The sequence below is a fragment of the Acanthopagrus latus genome, chromosome 8 (assembly GCF_904848185.1).
Source record: "Acanthopagrus latus isolate v.2019 chromosome 8, fAcaLat1.1, whole genome shotgun sequence".
Lineage (NCBI taxonomy): Eukaryota > Metazoa > Chordata > Actinopteri > Spariformes > Sparidae > Acanthopagrus > Acanthopagrus latus.
The window spans coordinates 2,587,100-2,614,923 of NC_051046.1; the positions used below are offsets into that span (position 1 = coordinate 2,587,100).

The 27,824-nt window shown below is 43.1% G+C and overlaps 1 protein-coding gene and 1 long non-coding RNA gene across 2 annotated transcripts; one reads left to right on the forward strand and one right to left on the reverse strand.

Moving 5' to 3' along the window:
- The first annotated feature begins 1,052 nt into the window (after positions 1-1,052).
- Positions 1,053-12,007, forward strand: uri1 (URI1 prefoldin like chaperone). The gene is made up of 11 exons (XM_037106261.1): positions 1,053-1,502; positions 3,433-3,467; positions 7,720-7,798; positions 8,068-8,203; positions 9,300-9,391; positions 9,483-9,546; positions 9,699-9,882; positions 9,976-10,228; positions 10,312-10,451; positions 10,627-10,867; positions 11,251-12,007. Exons 1-11 carry the CDS (start codon positions 1,431-1,433, stop codon positions 11,437-11,439), a joined length of 1,485 nt encoding a protein of 494 aa, XP_036962156.1. The 5' UTR covers positions 1,053-1,430; the 3' UTR covers positions 11,440-12,007.
- Positions 12,008-22,847: 10,840 nt separating this feature from the next.
- LOC119023948 lies at positions 22,848-23,896 on the reverse strand. The gene is made up of 3 exons (XR_005076373.1): positions 23,780-23,896; positions 23,213-23,378; positions 22,848-23,131 (listed from the first exon to the last, which is right to left on the reverse strand). It is a non-coding gene; the product is annotated as an uncharacterized LOC119023948 (long non-coding RNA).
- Positions 23,897-27,824: the final 3,928 nt, after the last annotated feature.

A 27,824-nucleotide genomic window follows, 5' to 3' on the forward strand; every position in this document is an offset into this window, starting at 1 on the left:
GGAACGTGCAATGTTCTGTCTTCAAAATAAAAGCATGTAAAAGTGTTAAAGAAGAGAGAAACAGACTTTGTGAAATTAATTTGATTTCTCACCTGTTAAATTTAGGCTGATGACCTTCCTGTTTGCTTTTCACTGGAGCGATTTTAAGGCTTTGAACTGCACTCTAACCTCTTCTGTTTTAGTGTACACGCCTCTTTCTTCACTTGTTTTATTGTTTTGTTTCTTGATGTCTTCCTGCTTGTTTTTAATTGCATTTTTTAAATGTCTTTTAATGTAATTGTGTGCCCCTATAAAACACTTTGACTTGCCTTGTGTCTTCATTGTGGGGAAGCAAATAATCTTGCCTTGAATTTTTATCCAGTGTTTTCAGGGTTTGTTTATAAAATATATGTTTTTGTTATATTTTCTTATCATACGGTCGGTCTGAGATACCCACATGTCATGTATCTGTGTGTGATGTGCATATGGCAGAATTGACAAAAAAAAAATCTTGTTAGCACTTTATTACTGAATGGTTTTGGGCTAAAATATATTTCTGATCTTGTAGTTATAGTACGAACCATCCAGACGTCTGAGGTCCTCAGGTTCAGGTCTGCATTCAGTCCCTGGAGTCAAAACTAAACATGGAAAAGCTGCGTTCAGTTAATATGTGCCACATTTCTTCTTTAGCTGTCTCCTTTCTTATTTTCTTATTTCTTAACTTGATTCAATCATTTGTTTCTTTTATGTCCTCCCATTTGGTTTTAATGTCTTTTTAATTTAATATGCCCTCATAAAACCCTTTGAGTTGCCTTGTGTCTGAGTTGTGCAATACAAGTAAACTTGCCTTGAATTTTTATCCAGTGTTTTCAGGGTTTGTTTATAGTTTATAAATGTATATTTTGCATTATATTTGCTTATAACACAGTAGGTCTGCCACATCTCATAACCGCATCTCTTATATCTGTATGTCTTGTGCAGATGGCAGAATCGACAAAAAAAATAAAAAAATTGTTAGCGCTTCATCACACACACAAAAAAGGTCTTTTATTTTGAATATCTCGACCGGATGTTCCGGTGTCACCCGTGCTGTCTTGACGTGGGACGGAGGCGCATGTCGCAGCGAGAGTGACCAGGAATATCTGCTCGTCTTGGGAATACTAAAACACCGAAAACCTCGCGGATTTTTCTGGATACGTCATGCAGAAATCCTGAAATGATTGTGTGAGATGGTATCACTTCCGACAGTGAGGAGAACTACCGCCGCCTCATTGATGAATACGACCGGAACGGGTCTCAGGAATAGCTGCTGCTGCATTCATAAACACTTCTTTAGGACTCACAACAACCCCTGAGGCTTTGAATCTTTCTGATTTAGGGGTCACAGCACGACACGTATCCCCCCTCCAACACCACCTACACCTCCCCTGGCGTGCACGTGGGGGTTGACTATGGCCGAAAGAGGTAACGTGAATGTGGAGCATGTGGACGGAGTTGTCAGGCTCCGCCAGGAGCACGAGAAGGTAATTTTTAATTTATTATTTGAACAAGTTGTCGGTTGGCTGGTAACTTCCGTGGAGGTGTGTGTGACCTCCCCACAGGTCAGATAACACACCTGTGTGCGCTCACTGGACTCACCTGTGTGTGTTTCTGTTGAGCAGGATGTGAGTTTGTTGTGTTGTCCATTTTTCCAGAAGCTTCCTCCCCCCCCCCCACACACACACACCCCCTCCTCACATGTTCTTATGTCGCCTGGAGGTGTTTTTAGTTTCGTTTGTCTTCTCGCTGTCATTGCAGATTATTTATCTTCCATTTTGTGGATTAGCTATCATGCTAAATAATCCCTGCAGGAAGTAACTCGCATGATACAACAAGTTTACAGCAACACAATCTGAGGAGTGTGTGTCTGTTGTTGGTGTTTTTTTTTCTCCCAGCAGATCATCTTCCTGCCCAACAGACAACAATGTGTGTGTGTGTGTGTGTGTGTGTGTGTGTGTGTGTGTGTGTGTGTCACCATATATCACAGTGAAGAGCTGTTTGTGCAAAATGTCCTCCTGCTCCACTTGTGTGAAGTTTTGTCAGCTGTGTTTTTGTCTTCCTCTCTTGCCTCTGTGATCCGGTTATTTCTCTTCCTGCCTCTCTGCGTGTGTCGATTCCTTAAAGAGGTCATATGATGCACATTTCCAGGTTCGTGCTTTTATTTGGGGGTCTTACTAGAACAGGTTTACATACTTTAAGTACAGAAAACACCTTATTTTTCTCAGATGGTTCTTTGCTGCAGCGTCCCCTTTACACACTGTGCCTCGAACGCACCGTTTTAGCTACAGAGTGAAACATCTGTCTCTGTTGGATCTTCGAGAGCTGCCGAGCGAGGTAGTGTGATCCAAAATAACGCTGCTACAGCTGGTAACCGTGGCTGCGGTACAGCTGTGTATGTTTTATAGTGAGTATATATTTATGGTCCGTCAGCAGACTGTGATGGAGAGAAATTACTTAAGTTAAAACGTTGTTTTTGAAACGTTCCTGCTCCAGTCTTGGTTGCGAAGGTGGTTCGTTTCACTCTTTCAGGGTTTTGTTATCAGCCGCAGACACAAACACGTGGACGCCGTATCGGCTGTACCGTCCCGTTGCCGTGATACGTTAGTGTGTCCGCCATGTTGGATGTGGAAGTTCCGCCCTGTAAACAAACACTAGTAGACGCGAAAACTTTGGGTTTTCTGAATAAGAAGCACAAACGTTTACATTTAACTGATTTTGGTTAATCAGGTTTTGTATTTAATGATTTGTAGTTCGAATAATGACGTCACTGAGACAAAAAATTAACAAAGTCTGCAAATCAAAATAAGACGCTGCACTGTGCAGTCAGTCTGCTTTTCTCTTCTTCTAGCAGTGAAGTGAAACACTGCATAACAGGAAATGATAGACACTAATATTATTGTATACAACAACTTGCAGAAGGTAACTATTATAAATATGCACAATATATAATTAACCGTTAATACCAAACACAACAACCTGCTTGTCCAATATGGCGGCGACGTCAACGTGCGATCCAGCGTCTACGTCTACGTGTCTTTGTCTGTAGCGTGTCACTACCTTGCTCGCCATGACCCGTCCTGCTCTGCCTCTGATTGGCTGCATCCTGCCCATCAGGTATTGCTCATGTGCAGCTCTCGTCAAAGATTGAACAGAGGCGAGATGTCTCACTCCGTTGCCAAAACTGAGCGTTCAAGGCACAGTGTGAAGAGGGACGCCTCAGCAGCGCTCCTTACGAGGAAAATAATGTGTTTTTTGAAAATCAAAGTATGTAAACATGTTCTATCATGACCCCCGAATAAAAGTACAAACCTGAACAGTAGCATCACGTGGCCTCTTTAAATGTTAAGCACAAGGCTGCATAGGTTGCACAGATTTTCATTGTGATTCATTTTGAAATAATCTGTCCTGAAACAGGTGGTGAAAGACTGTGAAAGTCGGATTCAGCACTGGTAAGTATCAAAGAGAGTCTCACGCATTACTTCAGCAGTTGCATTGTGCAGTTTATTGCTTTGCACCATCAGTTATCTTGATGTCACACAGAGCGGCAGGCTCCAGCAGGTCAGTACGTGTTCTGATGTGAGATTATTTTCCCTTGGAGAGACAGAAAACATATTACACGTTGTGTATGTCGTAAGAGGTCATTCAGAAACGTTAAATAATTTACTTTTAGTTGAATGTTAAAGGCCGAGTCGCTTCAAAGACTTTTATGGCCGTGCACTTGCTTCTCTCTGTGTGATACTCATCTTTGAATACAACTGATTTGGAATAGAAATGAAACGGTCAGTCATCATCAGTTCTTAATTCATCAGTGAAGTTTGTATTTACTAGAGACACAGTTGGTTTAGCGCCACGTTAGAACTGCATTAATGATGTTATAATGACAGCCGCCACGAGTTTGGCTTCCCCGCAATTAATCAAGCGGGATTTTACTCCGTGTTGAGGCTCTGCGTTTGAGAGTGCCAGCTCTGGTCAAAATCAACAAATTAGACACTCTACGACCAATCAGAGGCGTTTGTTTCAAGTGCGCCGTAATTAGCCTGTTTATTCCTGAATCGGAAAAAAAAATGCAGTTGCGAGGAGCAATTTCAGCGCACAGACAACCGTGAAGGCCTTTCACACCCACACATGAGCTGTCAGTCATTCTGTCTGATTGTCTTTAGTTGATCTGAGGGTTCGTAAGTCAAAGTCAAAGAAAGACGTCTGTCTCAGGTTAACGTCGCTGCAGCTGGGTGGTGTCAAACTAAATGCACCTTTCTTTTGTCACGGTTGAAAAAAGGCGTTCCAAGTAACATTAACGATGGTTCTGTTGTATTCAAGAGTCCCAGCAGGTCGTGGCAGCGCGACAGTCTGCCAGCAGGAACAGTATCAGCAGCGATGGGCGGATGAAGCCTTATGAAGCTTTCAGGCTTTTTTTTGTTTGTTTTTTTGTTCGCTTGTGCCAAAAAAAGATTTAAAGCGTCGAACAAACACGGTGACGTCTGTGAAACTTCTGACAACAACCAGCTCACCTCGCTGAAAGTTAAAGAGTCCCTCCACACAAACAGTGTAATGAAACCTCTTGGAGGAAGACAAGTTGATCGTTAAGTCTCATACCCAAGTTGTCGAATGCTGATTCTTGTGACTGGTGTTGGACCCGGACGATCTGGAGACAAGTCTTAATGACCAACCATCTGTCTGCAGGGAGTTACATTTTGTTGCTTTAAGGCATAAAGTGCAACTCTGTTGTGTGTCTGACTTGATTTATTGCAGCAAAAAGTTAAGATCCTTAAAACGGCTCCTACGTCTTCTCCCTCCATTCTGCGTCCACTGGAGGCTTCATGTTTCCACATCACGCTTGTGTTTGGCTTCCAAACTATTCATGATGTCACAAATTATAGTCTTGGATCCAGATTTTCAACATGCACAAGAGAAATTTACACTTTCGGCAACAAAAACAGCCTTCTAGTGTTAAACTCTGCCTGTACGTCATTCTGCACAACGTAGCTCAAAAATATAAAGTCCAGGAAGTTCACAATTTATTGCATCTGTACAGTTTTATACAGAAGTGCTGCATTAAATACACAGTCGTGGTCGAAAGTTTGCATACATACATTTGTAAAGAAAATGTATCTCATGGCAGTTTTCAGTCCCAGTGATTTCTACAGTTCTCATTTTCAACAAATTTAGTTGAACTTCTCCGATTCTGTCAAGGCGAGAGATTAAAAACTCAGCCAGAGGACGACCAGAAACTTGTGGATGGCTACCAAAGTCGTGTGTGATGTACAAGTGTATTCATTCATTCAACCTGAAGCCTCGAAAAAATCTTTTTCACTGATGTCGAAAAACACAATAGGCGCAAAAATGTGATAACAAACAGACACAATCACAGATAAGAAGCAACGTGTCAAAACAAAGATGCATAAAAGATAAATGGCGTGTAAACTTCTGACTGTAGACGTTCAGTATGTTAAATAAAATAAAGCGTCTGAAATACGTCTGCTGACACGAAGCGTTAGCTCCCCTCGAGAGCCGCTGCAGGCTCGTGACTCCAAACCTCATTGTTGATATTTATGCGATATAGTTAACGAGTCACGATGTGATGTAACTGGAGAACGATACATTAAATTACCCTTTAATCTTATTACATTATTACTTCGCACTCGAACGTACGTGTAATGTAATTATGTCGACACGTTTTTAAATCACGCTCGTCTCTTCTTATCCTGCTAATGTGCCAACTGCAGCGCTTCAGCAGTAAAAAACGTTCAAAAACGTAGTGAAACATAATTCAAACTGAGGAATAATCAGGCAGAACGACTGAAAACACCCGCGTGGTGCTCCAGTAAACCGAGTGGTGACTTCTGTGCTAAACTCTGTGATATTGTTCTGGCTTGTTTTTGTGAATCTGAGCGTTGTAAAGCCAGATTATTGTTCGTGTGGGTCCAAAGGTCCAGCAGTACCACCTCCCGTCTACGAGCGCTGCAGCAAGCCTGCAGTGTGTAACTACAGGCAGAGCTCACGTGGTTATAAAAGACAAAAGTGGTTGTAAAATGTTATTTTGCATGACAGAAGATTTGAGATACTCTCTGCTGTCAGTTTATTTAAAGCTTATACAAATCAACAAGCTTGTTGAAACGCATGAATCAAATTCAAAACTTCTTCCAGCTCCTGTAGCATTGTAACATCATGTTCAAGTATTTCCCCCTTTAACTGAAAATTACCTGAAAATATGATGAGTTATTTTTAGGGTCAGAGGTTTTAACAAGAAACAAGATTATTCCAGCAAATCTCATCAGAAAACCAGTGAGGAAAGTCTATGAGATGAAGTCAGAAATAAACGATGTCGTATCTTTGATTATTTTGCAAAAAGATTGGTGCAACTTCCTCGATTGTTAAATTTAAAAACATACAAACTGATGTTGTGACCTTTACCGGGAAAGTAGACGATCTCAGAACATTAAAAAAAAGCATGTTGAGTAGAAAAAACTATTATTCCTGTTGATTACAGGTAAAGATGTATTTATTTACTGAGTCTATAAAACTATAGGTCATAATTCCCCCCCAAAAAAATTGGGATCATCCAAAGAAATAATGGAGCACAGAGAAAAATCTTCACAGAGCTTTTTAACTTGGTGACGATCGGACTTCTCCTCAGTTTATCCGTCACACTGAGTCAAACTCTCCCAGGCCTAAAGATCTTCGTATGTTTTCGCTCTGGTGTGTGTTTCTAATAAACATCGTATATTATCTAAGTTTTAGCAGTGAGGGAAAATGTGTTTATTACAGTCGGTTGTACTTGTTAACGTCAGTCCAGCAGAAAGTCTGTAAACATTTCTCTGTCCTCAGAGATTTCCAGTCAGAGGAAGCTGAGACGTTGATTCTTGTTTGTCCGGATCTCTTTTAGCATCTGGGAGTTTTGTCTCTTCGACAGTAATTAATGCTCCTTTAGTTTACTTTTGCATAAGCTAAGTAATGTCATCCATCAGATTATGGTTTCAAACTACTCCCAGTTCATTCTGTAATGCAGGAAACAGCAGCCGCTCGCTCTTCTTTTTCTCCTCACTAGTTACAGGTTTGTCCTGCAGAAACATGGAGACCAAAGATAAACAGCTCATTCTACAGTAAAGACATTTTCAGAAGACCCTATAAAAACATTCAGACCTGCACCAAAGTTTTCATAACAGAAAATGAGCTGTCAGTGAAGACTGCTGTGATATACACAAGTGTATTCATCTGTTCAACCTTTATTTCAATCTCGAAAATAGGTGAAATATTAATAACAAACAGAAACAATGAACACAAAAAAGGATGGGAACATAAAAATGTTAACAGATTAGAAGCAACATGACAAAACACAAATTAAACTGAGATGCATAAAAGATAAACGTACGTAAACTTCTGACTGTAGATGTTATTGTTCAATATGTTCAATAAAATAAGTAAAATGTCACTAGTGACAAGTTTGTCTGTTCTGGGCTCCTGTAGAAACGTGACGTCCAGATATAAACGGCTCATTGAAAACCACCAGCACCTACTTAAAAACCTACTTCTGAAAATTATATTGCATTTCTGCCAGGTCTGTTCTTCTAGTTGCCTCTACATATTACACACTGCACCTTTAATATCCCAAAATAAAGCAGACAGACAGATTTGGACGACAGTGGCTTCAGAGGAGATCTGTGTCTGTTGGCCTAACGTCAGTGTGAACGGATGCTTTTGCAGGAAGAAGGTGTCAGGAGACTATGAAGCCCTGAACGACCGCCTCGAGACGCTGCCAGAGCAGCTGTCTTATGACATCATGGTGAGTGTCGTCCTTGTTTACAATCCACAGAAGACAAAACACACTGGTGTTCAACTTGTGCATCAGGGTTAAGATTTAAAATAAATCCCTGTTGCAAACGGAGTCACGAGCTGGGTTGATATTCTTAACTCTGCAGGAACCGATCCTGAAGATTTATAGTTTTACTGGTGTGACTAAAAGTTTTGTTTCTCCTTTTCTCTCTTCTCTCTTTCTGCTTTCACGTCCACATTCTGTCACCTGCGTCGTCTCGACCGCTGGGCTGTGAACAGGTGCCGTTCGGCCCTCTGGCCTTCATGCCCGGTAAGCTGGTGCACACCAACGAGGTCACGGCGCTGCTCGGTGACAACTGGTTCGCCAAGTGCTCCGCCAAGCAGGCGCAGAAGATTGTCAGCCACAGGATGAAATGTGAGTCTGTTTTCTGTCCTCTCTGGGATAAAAAAAAAAAAAAATGACAGCATTGTGTCATTTTAATGAGCTCACTCAACACTTCTCTCGTTCGTCCAGCAGAGGGCGCCGCTGCATCAGCCTTCCTCAACACTGGAGACTAACTTCCTCCTCAGCCTGATCCATTATTTGTTGTGAGATGTGCGGATAAACTTTTGAGCTGTTTTATCTGTTCAGTGAACTGTGACGCTGCTACTAATAACAGTCGGAGCGTTCACGATTCTCGACACACGCGGGTCGCTTTGTTTCACACGAGGTGAAAGAAGGCACGTGAGGGTGTGGATCTGGTTTATTACCGTCGTGGGTTCGTATGTTGCAGGTCGTGTTGTGAAATCCTTAGAATATAAAATATTTGCTCCAACGTGTGTTTTGCGCGGTCGTACTTACACACTGCGTTTTGCCCTCGCTGCTCATTCCGGGTCTGAAAATCTCATATCGAGTCAAATGGGCCCAAGTAACGATCTCTGATGTGAACATTATTAGAGTGTTTAGTGAAGCAGAAATGTGCTGCCACAGCCCATCCGCAGCCGTCTGGCCTCCCCCCTCCTCCCCCCTCCTCCCATCTCCTGACCCGGCCCACCCCGCTATTACAGAGCTAAGTGCTGTAATACAAACATAGCTAGCTGAAATGTGTCAGACAGCGGCTGAGTTGTCAGGCCTTCTGTGTTTGACCTTTCCTCACTTCCAGTTGATGCACTGACTGGAGGGGCTCCCGATCGCCATGGAAACAAGGGCCCTCTGCTGCTATTAGTAAAAGGGCTTAATTGTTGTCAAGATTTAATGATCCGGAGTAGTATTCAGGGCAGAAGATATTATGAACTGTTTGTGTCATCATTTTTCAATTTTTTCCCCCCAACTTGTTCAGGATTTTAACTCTTTCAGCAGCCGGCTGTCGCCGTTTATATTCTCCTTAAAACCCTCGTTAGCCAGCAGCCAGGTTTTTTTTTTTTTTTTTCTTGCTCGATGGGTTTCTTTTGTCAGTCTGCCTCCGACTGTCTGAATGAAATTAACGTTTTCATGATGATGTGTCTGTTTTGTTTTTTTTCTCTCTCTGCAGATGTGAAGAAGGAACTGGATGATCTGTCAAAGACGATGAAGAACTTTGAAGCCAGAGTTAGCCTGGCGAAGAACCTGGAGAGCATGTCGGCCGTACGCTGCTTCACCACAAGTCGCCTCACACATAACGATGTTGCGTAACACATAAATGGGGACACACGTATTGACTCTGTTTCTTTTTTAGGGCAAAGGAGATTATGTTGACATAAGAGAAGATGCCGGAAACAGTGACGCTGCTCTCACCAAAGGTACCTCTGTCAGCCTTTTTCTGCCCTCGTTTTACTCGCACATCTTTCCTTTTGAGGAAGCAAAGAAACTCTTTAACCTGTTCTTTAATTTGATGTCATGTCAGATAAAGAAAAGGTCAGTCATTTCTCTCCCATCGTGTCTGCTTTGACAGGAAAGCAAAGAATAGCACACAAACCAAATTCTAAGCCCAAGTTGGATGCCGTGCTGGATTTAAAAGACGAGGAGGAGGAGGAGAATGATGAAGGGCGCAGGAGAAGCGTCTTGACCGAGGAGGAGTTGTGGGCTCGATTGGATGAACTGGAGAAACTGGAGGAGCTGCAGGACGAGCAGGACCGGTAGATGAACGCGCTCTCGTCTTCGTAGCCTTCAGAATTGGCTACAAATCAGTTTGTGACGTCTGTAAAAATGAAATGTTTGTCCTCCTCCAGGTTATCTGACAACGCAGAGATGAACGGTGAAGACACGTCATCCTCTTCTGAGGAGGAGGAGGAGAAAGAGAAGGAGGGCCAGACCGAGCCTCGGGTCAACGGACTGAGTCTGAAGCCCAGCTGGAGCTCAGCGCCGCACGGTAACACGCCGCCGAGCGTCGACAGGAACGAGGATGAAGACGACGATGACGAGGAGGAGGAAGGCGACTGTTTGCCGACCATCTTTTTCTCTCACACAGTCGAACCCAAGAAGGTCAGACTGATGAATGACTCTGAACATCTTTTACAGATTTGCATTTTAATTTCTGTTCTGATGACTTTTTTTTTTTGCTGCAGGTGAGAATAAACACTGGAAAAAACACAATGCTGAAGTTCAGCGAAAGGAAAGAACAGAAGGAACACTCGAAGAGGAAAAAGAAAAACGGACACTCGCATCACGAACTCCACAAAATCACAACACCCGCCGACATTTACAGGTAAAAGACAAAAACTGTGAGGCCAGATTATTGAATCAGACAACTCAAGATGGAAATTTCAGTTGTAGCTCCTGAATTTATTGGGTGTTTAGGAGTTCAGGAGCTTCACAGAGGAAAGACGCAGCGAATACTTCTGTACCTTGTAAACAGTGTCGAGGTCGGTTTCCTTTGTCAGGCTGTTTGTGGATGTGAAGAACGGCGAGCCCATCCCGAGGAAATCCATCCTGAAGTCGCGCAGCCGAGAGAACAGCGTGTGCAGCGACACGAGCGAGAGCAGCGCCGCCGACTTCGACGAGCGGCGGATGATCGGACGCAGCTTCAGCCACGACGAGGCGACGCACAGCGACACCAGCGACGGCATCACAGAGGAAGACAGTCCCACGGCGGTCCCACTGCACCCCAGCAGCAGATTTGAGGTAAAAATTTAAAAAAAAAACAAACGAGAAAACGACATCTCCGTCTAGTTTCCTTTTTATGGTCTTTTATCTCAATTACAGCGCGGAAGAAAACTGTAATATATCTTTATTATGAAACAGCTTATGAAAACTACACATGTGAGCCTCAGATCCCCTTAATGAGAACATAACAGAACTCCCACAGAAACCTCTTTAAGTTAAAGCGGAAGCTGCGTGTGGTCCAACAGTCATTAACTGTCAGTCACACGAGGCCGTACGAACACGTAGACGCGTCATTAAAACAGATCAACTCTTCTTCATTTAGCTTCAGCCTGTAATGTCGGGCCGGTCTGAGCGAACGTGAAAGTGATCAGTCGCGGTGTTTCTCTCTGTCTCCTCTGAAGGCTTTCTCAGGCACGGTGGTAGAAAAGGACCCGATGCCTTTAGTGGTTCCACATCTGACCATCGCTCCGCCGGCCCTGCCGACCATCCTGGAGAGGAAACAGGAGGAGGTGGCGCCCGACGCCCCTCCAACCCAGGAGCCCCCGAAAAGGGTGTCGAAGTTTAAAGCTGCCAGGTTGCAGCAGAAGTGACTGATTTTTTTTTTTTCACAGTAACTTGTTGTTTTGTTTTTTTCAACAAAAAAAAAGCCTTTGTTTCTTTTCTACGCCTGCTGAACGGGACACGCAGCAGAACTTCCTTCCTCTCCTGGTTTCTTTCACTTTTCAACCGTTCAGGGTTTGTGTTGTTGAGTCGGACTGTCCGATGAGAAGAAGCACAGCAGCGATGTTAACGAATAACGACTGTAAGTTTTTAACACTGATAAACGCTCATCTGCTCCTAACAATATGAACCGCGCTTGACTACTTTCCCGTCTTCTTCTCCCGGGCCTGTTCGACCCGATCGCTGTCCGTCTCTTGTCGGCTCCTCTGTTGATTCGTGCTTCTTGCTGTTGGAGCTTCTGGGCTTCGCCACTTGTGATGAGTTGCCTTGTTTTGTTTCTACTGATCATTAAACACAATCAGGTGCCCGTTAGTGCTCGTTGAACCTTCCCTCGACCTGCCTAATGAATGTATGTATTCCTTCGTCACGAGCTTTATGTAAAGACAAAAAAAGAATATTGATGGAAACTAAAAGGAAAATAAAAGATTTTGGCTAAAAGTCTCGTTCCTTTAATATCTTGTTGACTGATGTTCTGCCTCTAGTCACAACAGAAGTGTGTTGCGGTTACACACCATGACTGTGAAGCGATGGTGTGTAATCGCAGCTCATCGTTGCCCCCTGAAACCTCGAGGAAACGTAGGTTTTTAAACCGCAGGCTGAGCTGACAACGCTCGTTTATGAATCTCTGTCGCTCCTCGGGAGTTTTCCCGTTGTGCGGTTTCAAACGTGAGGAGCTGAAGCAAAAGCAGCATCTCTGCGTACCGCCGCCGAACTTTGTCAGAGAGCAACAACATTTAATCAAACGCTGCAAAGCAAACTGAACACAAAATGCCTTTTTTTTCCCCCCCGTTAGTGAACGGACAATCAAAGTGCAGTCCTGATGTGAGAGAGGAGATTTCAAAGGCAATCACTGTGGCAACAAATCAAATTAAGCGCCGGCCCAAAAGCCAAATTTAAAGTCTGATCTAGAGGTCTGCAGCCGGTGGTTTCCGTCAGTGAGCTGTAGAAAAGTGCGCTGGATATAAAACAGCTGCACAGCTGTGAGATCTGACGTGTGGATGTCGGGAATCGCCGTGACATCACTGACTGTAACGCTTGAAGCTCGTAGTTCTGATTTAATTAACGGATTCTTTACATTTTTAAGAGAAATTACAAGGAAAAGTCTCCCACAGTCAGAACTGTGACACACACACTGACAGTACAAGTTGGAAGTAAAGTACATCCACATTAGCAACTCAGCAAAACTTAATATATGATATATATATTCATATATTCATATATTCACCGATGTGTTCGTGTGTTCGAGCCACTTCCCAACAATCACGTGACGAATCTTAAGGTTCGTGAGATTGTTAACTGTGAAAGAAAAGAAGAAGAAACACATTTATCATCTGTCACATTTTGGATAATTTAACTTCCAACAAATTATATTAAATTATAAGAAAGAGGGGAAACAAGGAAACCAAAAAATCCTGGTGTGGTTGAACACTGAGCACATTTTGTTTTGGATGTTGCCACCAACCAAAAAAAGTTTATAACTGTCAGACATAATCTTCAACAATGTGTTTGGGTTTTTTAAAAATGTTTTTTCAGCAGCTTATATGTGCTTCATACGTTTGTCTTCATCTGAAAGTGAGTTCAGCTGTCAGATAAACGTGGTGGGGTTAAAAATTCCTGCATGTTTCTCCTCAGAAACCTGTTGGAACACGTGAAAAGAGGTGAAGATGGAAATAAAAATACATACATTTGACTCATATTTAGTGGAAAATGTCACCTTACACTTAATTCTATATGATTTCAGTTCAATTATTTTTCAAAGTGTTTATTTTTTTCCAGGGTTGGAGTTACGTTTTTATTTGTCTCCTCTTCCCGCTGACAGTTTCGTCTGCGGTCTGCGAATGTTTGGAGTTTCTTACAATAATCATTTTCAGCCCCGTGATTAATACGTTTAGCAGAAGAAGGGATTTGTTTTTCTCTCCTTCCATGTAACTGAGACAGACGATCACATTGTTTGATGTAGTTTAAGATTTTTTTTTTTCTTCTTTTTCTTTAGTGGGGCAACTCTCTCACACACACACACACACACACACACACACACACACACACACACACACACACACACACACACACACACACACACAAGCAGCTTTAATTAAAGCTGCGGCTTGTGAGTTGAAAGGCTATCACTCCCCTTTTAGTTAAATGGTGGGAGTGCAGGTCTCTGATAAGAAGCTTTTAAACAGGTCCTGAGGTGACTCTGCACCCTCCTCCTCCTCCTCCTCCTCCTTCATCAGGATTATTTCTCCAATATGAAAATCCAGGTAGCATGAGACAGATTAGGCGATGCTTAACATGCTAGTGTTGTGTTGGTGAGACACGGATCAATGGACTTATGTAGGTTAAGCTGTGAAGGTATATACGCCGGAACACAGTAGAACTACATCACAGAGAGATCTAACATACAAACTATGTAAGAGGTCCAAACACACACACACACACTCACACACTAGATCTACATTTCAGGGATTAAAGGGGATTTTAAGAGTTGTGTGATGAAGGAATCAAGCAGGTATTGTTTTCCAGACAGGTGCTCGGGCCTGAGAGGAGGAGAGGAAGAGTTGCACTCGGCTCCAAACGTCAGAGGGACGGATTAAACATCAGCAGCCGTCCACGTATCTGCTCCACCGCTTATTTTGCACATCTCGTACCTACATCATTTACACTCACAGCCTAAAACGGGAGCTGTTTTTTCTTTCTTTTCTTTTTTTTAATTTTTTTTCTCCCATTCCTCGCTCGCTCCACTAATGAACCTCGGGTGGAATCACAGGAAAAAAAAAGGACGAATGTTCAGGTGATCCACAGTGATATCACAAGTCTGCAGCTTCATGACACTTGGATTCTCACATCCTCCTCAAAACGACACTCCACAAACTGATTAAAACTTTAATGCTGGTTTTTTTTTTGGGGGGGGAGATATCTAATATATTCATCAAAAACCCCTTTTTGAGTTTCATTAATAGAGCTGAAACAACTGATGGTTAAAACATATAAAACATGATGAATTTTGTCTTTGCGTGAGAGTTAGTTACATCTCTGTGGTCTTGTTCATATAAAACATGAAGTCTGAAGAAATCCTGGGAACTTCAGATGTTTTTTACTATTTCCTGACCAAACAATCCACTGATTAATTGAGAGAGCCAAGTTAAAAATAATGCAATCCAACAGACTGCTGTACGGAAGCCCTGCAGGGCAATAAGATGGCTTTTTTTTGTTTGTTTTTTTTTCTGGCGCCACTTTTTGTAAAATCTTCATTTAATTTTTTTCTATTATTTTTATTCTTCCATATCGAGCCGAGTGAAAAACATTTGAAAGCAAAATATTTGCATTCATGTTTTTTTTTTACACATGAAAAAACATTTTGCAACTTAAAAAAATATTTGTAAAAAAAAAAAAAAGTATGTTTGTGAGTGAAAAAATACAGTTTTTCATGTGTTGAAATGAGTAAAAAAAATATGAATTTTCACCTATTTGAGGGGGAAAAAAATTCCACTCAGCTCGACACATGAAAAAAAAAATTCGCTCTGTTTCAGAGATGTAAACAAATATTTTAGAACTTGCCCCTCAACTTTGACAGATCTGATAAGTATTGAAGATTTACTTTATTATTTTATTCATTTGATGCTTTTGGGATTTTTTTGCCTTTTCTTTATTATGTTTGAAGCATTTTTGTGCATGTAAAAAGCTGCAGAGTGAAGACAAATGGAGTTACTGTCTCATGAAACTCTGTGTGAAACACCTGGTTTGGAGTCGAGCTTCTACTTCAGTAACTTATGTGCATCACTATGTAACAAGTGTTACATGAACTCATACATTCATATATTTATTATAAAACATATTCACTCCGGTCAGTCATACAGTGTTAACCAGTGTAGTGCTGTTATTTTAGATCACACTACCTCGCTCGGCATGAACCTCCCTACTCTGCCTCTGATTGGCTACATCCTGCACATTATGTCATGCGCTTGTCTCTCCCCGAAGATCAAACAGAGGCGAGATGTCTCACTCTGCAGCCAAAACACAGCGAAAAAAAGATGCTGCAGCGGTGAACCACATGAGGAAAACATGATGTGTTTTTTATTTAATTTATTTTTTTTATTGAAGTATGTTAACCTGTTCAAGCATGAAGCTGACAATTAGCATAACGTCACCTCTTTAACTCTATCAGGAGGCGGAGCTTTCCATTTTGAGTAGATGATGATCTGTTCTGATCTACATCCCTCCATATTTAAAGAAATCATAATGTCAGTAAATTGAACAACCAACCATCTTCTTTCAGTGTTGCTCATTAAAAGAGATTCAGGTAAATCTGAGTGTGAAAATATTTGACTTTTACAAGTTTAACCCTCTGGACACGAGATGTCCCGTCATTAACATGTATATCTGCGCTGGAGGCTTGAAGTTTCTACATCACACTCGTGTGTAGGCTGAATGTCGGACTGGGACTTCCAAATGATTTGTTATGTCACAAATCCTGCTGGTCAAGAGGTCTTATTATGTTAATTTCAGGATCATATTTTTTATTTGGGGGTCTAAGTAGAATAGATTTACATACTACTACTAAAAATAAAATTAAAAAACACATTATTTGCAGGTAGTGTGATCTAAAATAACGCAGCTACAGCAGCCTGTATGTCTGCTGACTGACTGGAGTGTTTATATTTCATGATAAAAATATAAAAATGTATATTCACGCAACGCCTGTTACATAGTGACTCACTTAAGTAACGGAAGTAAAGACTCGACTCCAGACCAGGCGTGTCAGGCAGAGCGGCGGCAGTAACTCTCTTTGTCGTGGACTTTGGGCTTTTTCACTCTACAGACATTTTACATGCACAAAAATGCCTCATAACACACAAAAAAAGGCAAAAAACCCCCCCAGAAACCTCCTTAAGCAGGTGAATGTGGAAAAACAGCAAAACTCTGCACACACATCATCCTGGAGCAGGAAGAAGAAGAAGAAGAAGAAGAAGAAGAAGAAGAAGAAGAAGAAGAAGAAGAAGAACACATGTTTGACCAGAGGGGGGCTTTAAATCATGCTATGACTAGGTGTGCTGCTTGATAATAAACTGCAACAGATGGGGTGCTTTTACATCCACTGCACACAAAAAAACAAAAAGTAAGCACCTGCTGCAACATCTGAATGCAACTGCACACAACAGCAGCCAAACTAAGGACCTGTTGCTGTGCCGGTGTCCTTTATGTCATTCTCCTCTTTTGATTTCTAGACTTTTGAGTGTGTCTGAGAATTTCTCTGAGAGCAAAAAGTTTGGAAAGAACTTCACTTCAGTTGTGTGAAGTACAACTCAAGGTCCTGCCTGCTTTCTCCAAGAGAGAGAGAGAGAGAGAGAGAGAGAACCCCTCCACAGTGAAGGTCAGGAGGGTGGTGGAAATGTGATGTTACAAGCATCTAATTAAGCTTCCATAATAAAGCCATTTAACTACCAAAAATGCAGCATCATCGAGGTTTAGTCGCCCTGAAAGGAACGCAGACAAACAGTTTGGGCACATGAAGGAAGATGCAGGCGTGTGATCGCCGCCAGCGTCTAAATCTGCGTGTATGTATGTTGTGTTTAAAACGACGGCACGTTTAAATATCATCACACCGGGAGTCGGGAGTCAGTTTATAACGGATATTAAAGTGTTACTCCGGCAGATAAACGTGGCAGAAGAGCACAGAACGCTTCCCAAACGCATCGATTGACGAGGTCTGCGTCCTGAAGACGGCAGTGCTCATTTTTACGCACGGTGCCAAATCTGTTACACTTACACACCAGCGGCCAGACGAGGGAGACATACGGCTTCGGGACATGTCGAAGTATCCCGAGTACATTTTTTTTCCCCCTTCATAAGATTTCATTACCTCTTTCTTCATCTGGGAAATACTACAGAGCGAAAAGCGCGCTGCTGTCTGCGTCCGGCGAGAGCGTAAAAACCCCAAATCTCACCTCCTGAAAACAAACAAACAAACAAACAAAACAGGTGAAGAGGTTGTTTGGTTTGTATTCAGGAGAGGAAGCGACAGTTCAGGAGGAAATCTGGGTCCGACTGTGCGCGCTGCATTGGGCGTCTGTGATAAAGCGTGTGAAGCGTTCAGTCCGTCAGTCAGCAGTCAGTCATCCAGCTCAACATCAGTCCGCTGCCCAACTCCAGCTGTCAGCCCCGGACGACCTCCGCCGATCGGCCAGGTAAGACAGACAACACCGCTCCGTGCTGAAGCTCTTTTCTTTTTCTTGTTTTTTTTTTTTTTTTTGGTGCTCAAGTCATTTGTGAGAAGTTTTGTGACGAGCCGGATTGTGACAGACTGTGTTGGTGCCTGTTGGCTTCTGTTGGTCGGGGGTGAAAAAGAAAGTAAAGGCGAGATTCAAGAGGAAACCGAGAAGTCTTTCAGTGTGTGTTTTAAAAATACGACCGTCAATCACATGTAATATGAAGCCATAACGTTTGTCTTTAATATCATATTAATACATTATAAAAAAAACAAACAAAAAAATACATGAAGTTCCGGCTGAACCAGACTCCATGCAAAATTTGGGCTATTTAAGAAGTTGTTTGTTTGTGGCTGAGAATAATGATGCAAGGTGTGTGTGTGTGTGTGCGCGTGACAATGTGCAGGTGATTAAACACACTTACACTTCACACACACACACACACACACACACACACACACACACACACACACACACACACACACACAGATTTATTTATTTCTTTTTGTTAAAGTTGCACCTTTAACAGCTGTAACATCCTCTGAACAGGCTGCGCTTTGGATATTGTCACCTTTATTTGTTACTGTCACCTGTACAGAGTGGCACAGCTACTTTCAAAGCCACCCTCACCCCTCTGCCTCCCCCTCACCCTCACCCCTCCGCCCCCTTCCTCCTGTTTCCAAATGCTCTCCTTTGAAGCGATGATGCCCCATCTGTCATATGTGAGCAAAGAGAGACCATGCTCTGCTCTTCTCAATTACTGAATTCTCCTCATGCCAGCTCCGGTGGGACAGGAGGAGGAGCAGGTGGGTGGCAGTCAGTGCGATCAATCAACATGAAATATTCAGCTTTGAATATACACATCATTTACTGCTGCTGCTGCTGCTGCTGCTGCTGCTGCTGCCCTTGTTAGAAAACACCCCAACCCACCAAAAAAAAAAAAAAGAAGGTGGAGTGTTTGTCTGACCGGGTCCATGTGTGTGCTGATACACACTTCCTGAAAAATTCTTGTTGTTTGTTTGTGGGGGGGGGGACACCATCTTGTAAACCCCCCCCCCCTTTTTTTTTATGGAGGCTGGAGGGGCGTTTGAAATGATCACCAGGACTGGGAGGAAATGAGAGGAAGAGAGGGACGGTGCTTGGATGAAACTGTATTAAATGTAGCGCCACGGCCGGTTTCTCATTATGCTGCAGTAAATTCATGCAGCTTACATGACAAAGCCCCGCTTGGCAACTTTCTCCTCAGCCCCCCCACAACCTCCCACCAGCCCCCCGATAGAGGCACTTGTTTGAACACCAGGCACATGATTTGAATATCTGTAATCCACGCTGAAATCAACAGGCCAGATGAACTTTTTGGCACCCTCTCACCCAACACATTGAGAAGGATTTTCTCCCTCCACCTCCCCCCCCTTAACTAAAAAAAAAAAAAAAAATTAAATAAATAATAAATGCCTCAGCTAACTGAGTCTTAAGCTTAAAATCACTCCAAGGAAAAGAAAACAGCAACAACAAAAAGAGGTAAAAGTTATTTGTCTTTCCCCTCCAACTTTGAAATCTCATCAGACGAAAAAAAACAACCCAAACCTTCTCCAGTCATTCAAACTCTTCAGGAAACTTTTAATCTCCACAGTTTTTCTCGCCTTATTGCGATAATAATATCTCTGTGATGTTGCCTCGTGAAATTTGCCCGAGTACCATGGCCCTAAGTATTTGAGCTATGAGGCAACACAGTGAAAAGCATAGCCCCCTCGTATGAGAACACAACAGTGAATAATTAATAACCTTGCTCCCAATTCCAGGAAAACAATAGCATATTGTAGGAACTCTGCGCTAATTTAACTAGAGGAGGAAAAAAAAAAAAAAAAAAAAAACAGTCGACAACTTCGACAAAAGCTGGAATGCAGCGCCATTGTTTTAAAGCACGACTGCATGAGTTCTGGTCTAGTTGTTCCTGCAGCCGCGCTTGTGTGCACGGCCCTGCTGCATGCGTGTACACGGTGCATGCTGCATGATATTGTAGTGTAATGTTGTTTGCCTTTGAGATTAATCAGAAACCATTAAATACCCCTCTCTCTCTCTCTCTCTCTCTCTCTCTCACCTGCTGGCAGTGTGCGAGGTGGAAGTGCACATGCAGGAAGCTATTTTCCACAGGCCTCCTCTCCTGGCTGTCAGCTCCCATTAAGGGGGAAGGTGTCATATCTGTAACACAGCTGAGTGCAGATGGCAGAGTGGAGGGGATGGCTCACCGATTTAAACAATGATTAATGAACAGAGATGGAAAACAAATTACATTGGACTATTGGAGGCAGGGAATTGTTTTTATGAAAATGTTAATTGTGTCTGCCAGGCTGATACCAGGAGTGGGGGAAGGGTGGAGTGAGGGCAAGGCAGCGAGGCAAACATGGGGCTACTGATAGGACGTCTACTACTCCCCTGGCTCAGATTATTGGCGTGTCTCAGCATGCGATGTTTAGTGCCGTACCTTGGCTTTAAGACCTCTAATGTGCCATAACTCTCAAGGTTTGGCTTTTTATGATGAACCCCATGAAGAATTGTCGCCCACCACTGCACCAATTAGCGTTATCTCTAATAATAAGTGGTTGTAAGTGACGAGAGAAGGCGCCCTGTTCTAGTTGTAATTATTGCAGGCGGGTGCAGCTGCACTACTTAGGGAGATGATGATAATTATTTTTCTTTTTTTTTTTTTCTTTTTTTCATTGCGGGTTGATTATTTAAGAGCATCATACACTCATCAGAGTAATCAGGAGAGAGTGATTAGTGAAAATCCACGAGGCTAACAGCTGCCACATTAAACACTTGCCTCTGTTGCCAACACACGGAGTCAGACGAGCCCTTTTCCACAGGACAGAGACGAACGCAAGCACTTCACCTTCAACTCCAGGACCACATGTGTTTGTTAGAGAGTCGAGGCTCAGGGCGCACAGAGAATTAGCGTCAACACCGGCGCTCCTGTGAAAAGGCGTGTTTGCAGTGCACCAAGGTCAGTCTTCAGTGCTTTAGACTCACACAGCTCTGAAGAGAGAGGCGAAGTTTGATATGGCATTTTTTTTTTTTTTGGTAAGTGTGGGAAAAAGAGATAGTAGCTGCAGTGACCTTGCGCTGCGGCTCCTCCTGAACCGTCGTACCCGTAACGCCAAAAAAAGCAAGCGAAACGTTGAGTGCTCTCTCTGTGAACGAGGTGATCTGACACCCAGCCTGACACGTAATCCACAAAAAAAAACAAAAAAACAAAAAAACAGCGCCTCAATTGGCGCTCGTGTGCCACGGCCATGTCCGGCGTTCACGCTGCGTCGCTCGCCGCCGTGGAAGGCCCGCTAAACTAAGGGCTAATTCTCTTAGCCCAGATGTTGCCTGAGCACAGTCCTGGGATCCCACTGGGTTGATGAGCTCAATCAGTGAAATGATGAAAAGATGATTTTGTCCCTGTAATTACAGTGTGTAAACTACTTAGCTAGGATTGCAAAGGAAGTCATTTTCTAATTACGCTGGTACCCCGTTGTCTAATGGTGGATGTTTTGTTGTTTTAGAGAGCGCAGGAGAGAGAGAGAGAGTGTGAGAGGAAGAGTGTGTGTGTGTGAGAGGAACTTCATGAGGGGTCTGTGCTCTGCTGCTGCTGCGGCGGAAAAAAAAGACCATCACAAGGGCAAGATGGCTGCCAAATGAGAGTTCATTGAATTATCAGCCCAGTTAATGTGCCTTGGATTATGCTCTTTGTTTGTCAGTTTTTTCCTGTAGATGCCATAGCTTAATGAGATACTGTAAGTGGCATTACCAGACTCCTGCTGTGATTTTGTGATGACTCGTTTAATGACTTTTTTGTTTTTAGTGCCTCCGAGTGCTTTAGCTGCCGAAAGTAGACACAGTTTGTTTTGTTTTTTTTTTTCTCCTCATTTTTTACTTTGCAGGCGAATATGAGCACGAGGACGAAATCACCCCTCGTGTCTTTAAACGATATATTGCGACGAGCGTCCCCTGCTGTCCCCCCACGCGCCGGAGGAAAGTTGCGCTTCTCAAGAAAAAGCAAAAACGCGTCGGTATGTTGCGGACTGAAGAAGCTCCATTCTTTTGAAGGTCTGTGTGAGTTCTGTTGGAGCTGGCCGCCGTCCTGCCGGGCCCAACCATCTGATGCAGCCTACACCATGTGGATATGCTTCTCTCGTGCAAGGCATCCCCTACGCACCCCACACTGTTAACACACCCCATCGTACGCCAAAGCTTTGTTTGTGTCCAGAAAGAACAGGTGGTCTGTGCAAACAAGAGCAACTGTTTACACATTAGTGATTTAAAATACATTCTATATGCACATGTCTGCGTGTGTGTGTGTGTGTGTCAAAGTGGGTGTCTCTGCATGATGAGACTGAGTTGAGGAGACGTGTTTATATTTCCTCACGATTCTTTTTGAAGGCATCACAAGAAGCTCATGAATGCCAAGTTTAACTGCGACACGCAGGGGCAGTGCTGATGCGATAACGATCCTCCAGAAACATTTAGTCGGCTCCACTTCTCTGCCCGCTCTGCGTCAACGTGACTCTTGAACATTTTGACAAAGAAGGGAGGATTTGAGATTTTCCAGAGAGAAACTCCCCTACAGGTACAAACACAGCTGGTCACCGCGGAGCAAAACCTGCTGTTTACAGTCTGACTTGCAGCTCAGATACCCTGTAGCTTTCAGTACGCTGCCAGAGGAACTTTACCCCCCCTCCCTCCTCCTCCTCCTCCTCCCCCCTCTGTTGCATTCAATGCCACTAATCTGCAATACTGAACGAGACAAACAAAATGAATCGAATGCCTCCTCTCGCTGAACGCGTGGAATAGCTGACTGCACATCGCGGCTGCGCCACATGCACGCCAGATTTATTTTTGCAGGGCACGAGCCAGATTTCTGATAGTTGTTAAAGGAGTGGCATAGATTTACTGCAGCCACAACAAATGTGTATGTATTCCTTTATGAGTTCTTTAGCTATTACTCACAAGGAGCTAGTTTGTCAGTGCTGTGTGTGCTCTTTCTGTGCTCTGTGCTCCCCGCAGTAATGAATGGTGCTGGTTAGACTATTCTGTCTCCGTCAGGCTTTTGGGGGGCCTACAGAGGAGCTCCTATAGGGTTTCATTAATCTGGCTGTCAGAAAGTATATGGGTGCTATCTTTTGTACAGGTCATGGTGGGCAGCTGTGTTACCACTGCCCTCTTCCTTCCACTGCCTCTTCATCTCCTGACAGGGCGGTCCACAGGACGGCCGGCCGGCTGATTGGGTGGGTGGGTGCGTGGGCGGTGTGAGACGCAGGGGGCACAGTGCGTGGCACGGGGCTTTTTACTGTTTGCACATAAGCCCGCTCTGTAATAATGAATGAAACCGTTGTTATCTGCGCGCTGGGACGCAATGGAATTCCAGGAATGTTCAAAGTCATGATCTCACGTTATGTTATTTTGATGTAGGCAGAGCCGCATTTCACAGAACGTGGGACCTCGGCTGCATCGTCACACGCCGTCGTAATGTGTCACTGAACGTGTGTTTCAGGACGATATCACGGCGGATCACGTGCTGCAGGAGCGAACGACGGGTTTTATTAGCGCGTGCCAGCCTGCGCGAAGAGAGGAATCAGAATGAAAAAACACAAAGTTAAATAATCTAACAACCTTTCAGTCGTCTGCTCCACCTCCGTGCTGATGGTGAAGGAACGTAGTCTGTAAAACATTTCTGGAGCTTCACAACCAAAAACAGTTTCAACATTCTCCTACATGACTGAAGTGAACCGGAACAACTGAAAGAAAACATAATGCAGGTCGTCCGGTGTGATCCAAGTCTCCAGAAGCTTTCAGCTTAGCGGCTACAGTGAAGATTTCTGCTTTAAACAGGTTGTGAATAAAGTCTTTTCCAAAGATTTGGGGGTTTTCTGGAGACTTGAATTACACCGTATGGAGCCATTTTTGTATTTTTTATTTTTTGCAACACTTCTTTTCTCTGTGGACTACAAAGCTTCACCTGATTTTCGGGCTGGATTTTCCCTTTTGGGTCAAATTATCCTTTCAGGCGAATCCAGTGTGTGTGTTGAGTGTTTCAGGACTCTGTTGACCCGTTCTGAGGAAGATTGATACTCTCAAATCTAAAACTGAAACGTTTGATTAGTCGTGATGAGCGATTAATTGGTCTGAGAGTAATTCATTCAGAAAAAAATGTATTCCACATTTTTTAAACTTCAGCTTCTTAGATGTGAATATTTCTTTACTTTGGGTTTTGGACAAAACACAACGTCATCTCTGGGAAAAACCAGACAAGCGATCAATCAACTGAGAATGAAAACAATGAAAATGATGCATAAAATACACAAGAAAGATATAAAATTTATACATATTATGTTATAGAATATTACCATCTTATCACCATCCTTTCTGCCTCTGCTGGCTCATAGATAATCTTTATTTTGGGTGACAGTAGATGGGTTGCTGTGACTGTTGGTTAGAGGCTCATTTCGATGTTTGTGCGGTGCGTTCATAGCTTTCAGCTCAACCATCCACATAAATTATGAATGCTTTGTAACCGCTGTTAAAAAGAAATATGAAATATGCACTTCTGATCTATAAATTTCAGCCAAGCGTTTCATTCCACTGTCACCTCTTTATGGATTTACAATATTGTCCATCCATCCTATCTGTCAATATGCCGCAACTACAGAAAACTGGAAAGATTACACTTCCACCCTCATGCAGATTAGATACTAAAACACAGAATCTCCAGGCTGACTGCGGCAAAAAAAAAATATAAACGTAACGATGTTTGATATCGTCAGATCTGAAATCATCCAGAATGCACAGCTCCCATGGCTGGTTTAATTGTGTATGTGTCACATTTTTTCCCCAACCCTTTTTTTTTTTTTTTTTTATTGCCTGCGCTAAATCACACCTGCTCCTTGTTCGTCTGAGCGCGGCCACACCTAAGAGGCGAAACTGTGACACGATGCTTAATAACAATCAGGCTCTCTCTCTCAATCTGCACCAAAAGAGCCTAATCCACTCCGACAGAGAAAACACCTGATGGCCCCGCATCCTGTTCCCATCTCCGCCGATTCCATCATAACCTGTGCACACACACACACACACACACACACACACTCGACACACACTCGACACACACACACACACGCTCACACACATAAGCGTTGACGGCTTTATGCCTCCTCGGTATGCTTAGTTAATCAGAGGAATACCACTTTAGCGAATATGAAGTGGATCTAGTGTATGCTAATACCATTCGCTCACTTTCTCCCTGTCAGATATGATTAGGTCAGGTCCGTATCCGTACATTGATCTGAGCTCGGAGCAGACGCGCGCCTCACGCTGCTTTATCTGTGTGGGTTTGTCTGCAACATTTTCACGACTGACTGAGGACGGCTGTGGGCTGTAGGCAGCAGCAGGAGGCGCAGACTCCTTGTCCGACATTTTATTAAAGAAGGCCTTCGGTTGGAACTTGGTATGACGGCGTTTCGTTAAACTGTCACGAAATCTGATCGACAGGACTGCTGTGCGTGGACGCGAATTCTGTCTATGTTTCGAGACTCTCGGGGCGACGAGCTATCGTGTCCTCCGCTGAACAAACGCTACGTTTAGGAGATGCGCTGGAGTCACAGGGAGGTCAGGAGGGATGCTGGGTGTACAACGTACAGACGTCCTGTGGTCAGGATTCGGCAACAGAAGACGTTGTGGTTGAAGCTGCTGTAAGCGTAGTTATGATGTTATCTAACTTCCTGCCCACTCAGAAGTCCCCTCCCTCCTCTCCACGTCACCACTCCTACACGACTCCTTCCTTTTGGTTTTGGTTTTTTGGAGCAGCTCTCTTTCCTTCAAATGTTTTTTTTTTCACCTGCCATGTTTTGTAGAATAAACTGTCAGCGGGAGAGCTGGAATTGGTGCAGATCCTGTTCACGTTCACAATCAGACAGAAACGCCTCTTTACGGGTTCTCTGTTCTGATTGGATAAAGCGGGCAGGGATACTCTTTGACTGCATGACTGGGGGGGTAGGACAGACACACTCTCTAACGGGGATTACTGTTTGAGCTATTTAACACTCATTTAATAAGAAAATTAACCTGCCAGATGGCTTGAGGTTTGGCAAAGATCGTGTCAGTTTGTGATACAGTCACAAAATGTAATCTGTAGGACTGATTTTGTAACACGAGACGCAGTTGTATGTTAAGAAAAATCAGTTTATTAAATACTGATGACATTAAACTCAGTGATTTGTGTACATGAAGAGGTTTTTATTTAAGTTTAGTTTGATTTAGTTTATTTGTGTTTAGACATCAATTTGAAGTGAGACACGTGTGCAGGTGAGGCAGAAAACTGTGACCGACTCCAACTTGTCAGACCTACACTAATGTCTATAAATGAGGAATTAAAATAAATGCAAAATAAAACAGAAAAGTTGCATGAGTGCTTTCATGATTTTGGCATTTGCTCTCTTTGTAGGCGGCCGTGTTTCGTGTGCGTTGCTTCCAGGTAACTAGATGTGACGAGCAGTTAAGAGAGTTGATTCATAAAGGGAAATGCAGACACACACCGTCATACAATAGCCAAAGTTATTTTGATAAGATGCTGCAGACGCAAAGGGCATTTGAAGTTGATCAATCATTATTGATTGGGCGCAGCCTTCAGACTGGATACACTGTGCAGTGTTACACATGCGAGGCTTCAGTACGGCGACGACAATAATAGTTCAAGTGACCGTAATCCTGGAATAAAGCGGGCGAGAGAAAGGAGGGAACATCCTCTGTTGTCTGCTCCCTGTTCTGGCACGAATGCTAAAGAATTAGGAAATATGAAGTGGATCTGCTGACATAATCATATAATTTGCTCACTTTTTCCCCCTGTCAGATATGATTAGGTAAGTGCCATATGGTTACATTGATTTGCGATGTAGCGCTCGGAACAGGCTCGCACTAGCCTCGGCTGCCAGCTCTTTATCTGCGTGTTGTTGTGTACATCATTTTCATGACTGACTGAGGTTGCAGTCCAGGATGATGTAAGCCTGTGTTAATTCAGTGTGGACAGTGCCGGCTTTGTTCTGTGCCCTTTGGTGCTGCACTGGAGCTGCGCAGGGCTCGCTTATGTGACCTCTACCATTGTAGCACGATGTGAATTTGAAGCTTTGTTTTGCTGCTACGGTGGAATCAAACAAAAAAAAAAAAAAAGAAAAGAAAAGCTGGGGCGTGAGAAGAGAAGTGAGGCATATTTTCAAGTGTTCCCATTTTGATATTCTGTCTTTAACTCGAGTTTGCATGTTTGCATCATCAAGTTGTTTATTTTTCCTGAGCACTCCTGTGACATAATTATCCCGGTAAAGTTTTATTCAAATATGCAATAAGACCTGCAGAAAAAAAAACAAAAAACAAACTCTTAACTCTCCCACTTTAATCTTTTTTTTTTTTTCCCTTTTGAAAGCAGTTCATGATTTGTGAAATGCAGAGGAAGGCCTGAGTTGAAGCAGACAGTCTTTGATGTCTCTGCTGCTTTAGTGTTGTGTGTCAGTACAAAACGAGATCAAGACAAAGATTCTCACCTTAGCCTTTTACTAAAGATGAGATATTTGTTGAGGAAGCCTTTGTGGTTTCGACTTAATCAGCATTTTCTTAGTCTCCAACAATAATCTCAAACCACAGGCATACTTTACACAGGATGAGGAGAGTCAGAACATACTTTGCTCTATTTCCTGACCTATTTGTGGTGCAACACTGGCATTATACAGCAGTTGCAAAAGTACAGATTTAATTCAGTGACATCTCATAACCCCGCTGACATTTAACCTACGTGTTCGTGGACTTTTCAGTCTGGTGGTGAATGTGTTCAGGTTCAGGGTTGATTTTGGTCTTGGCAGAATTTGAATGCATTTAATGTTTCTTTTTGTTTTCTCTTTAGGTCTGCGCTACAACAGAGAGACGCTTCATCTGAACAGCATGAATCCACATCCTGTTTCATGTGAATAAGTGCAAACCGTCAGCATTACAGCTAACTGATAACCTTCTGACTGTCCCAC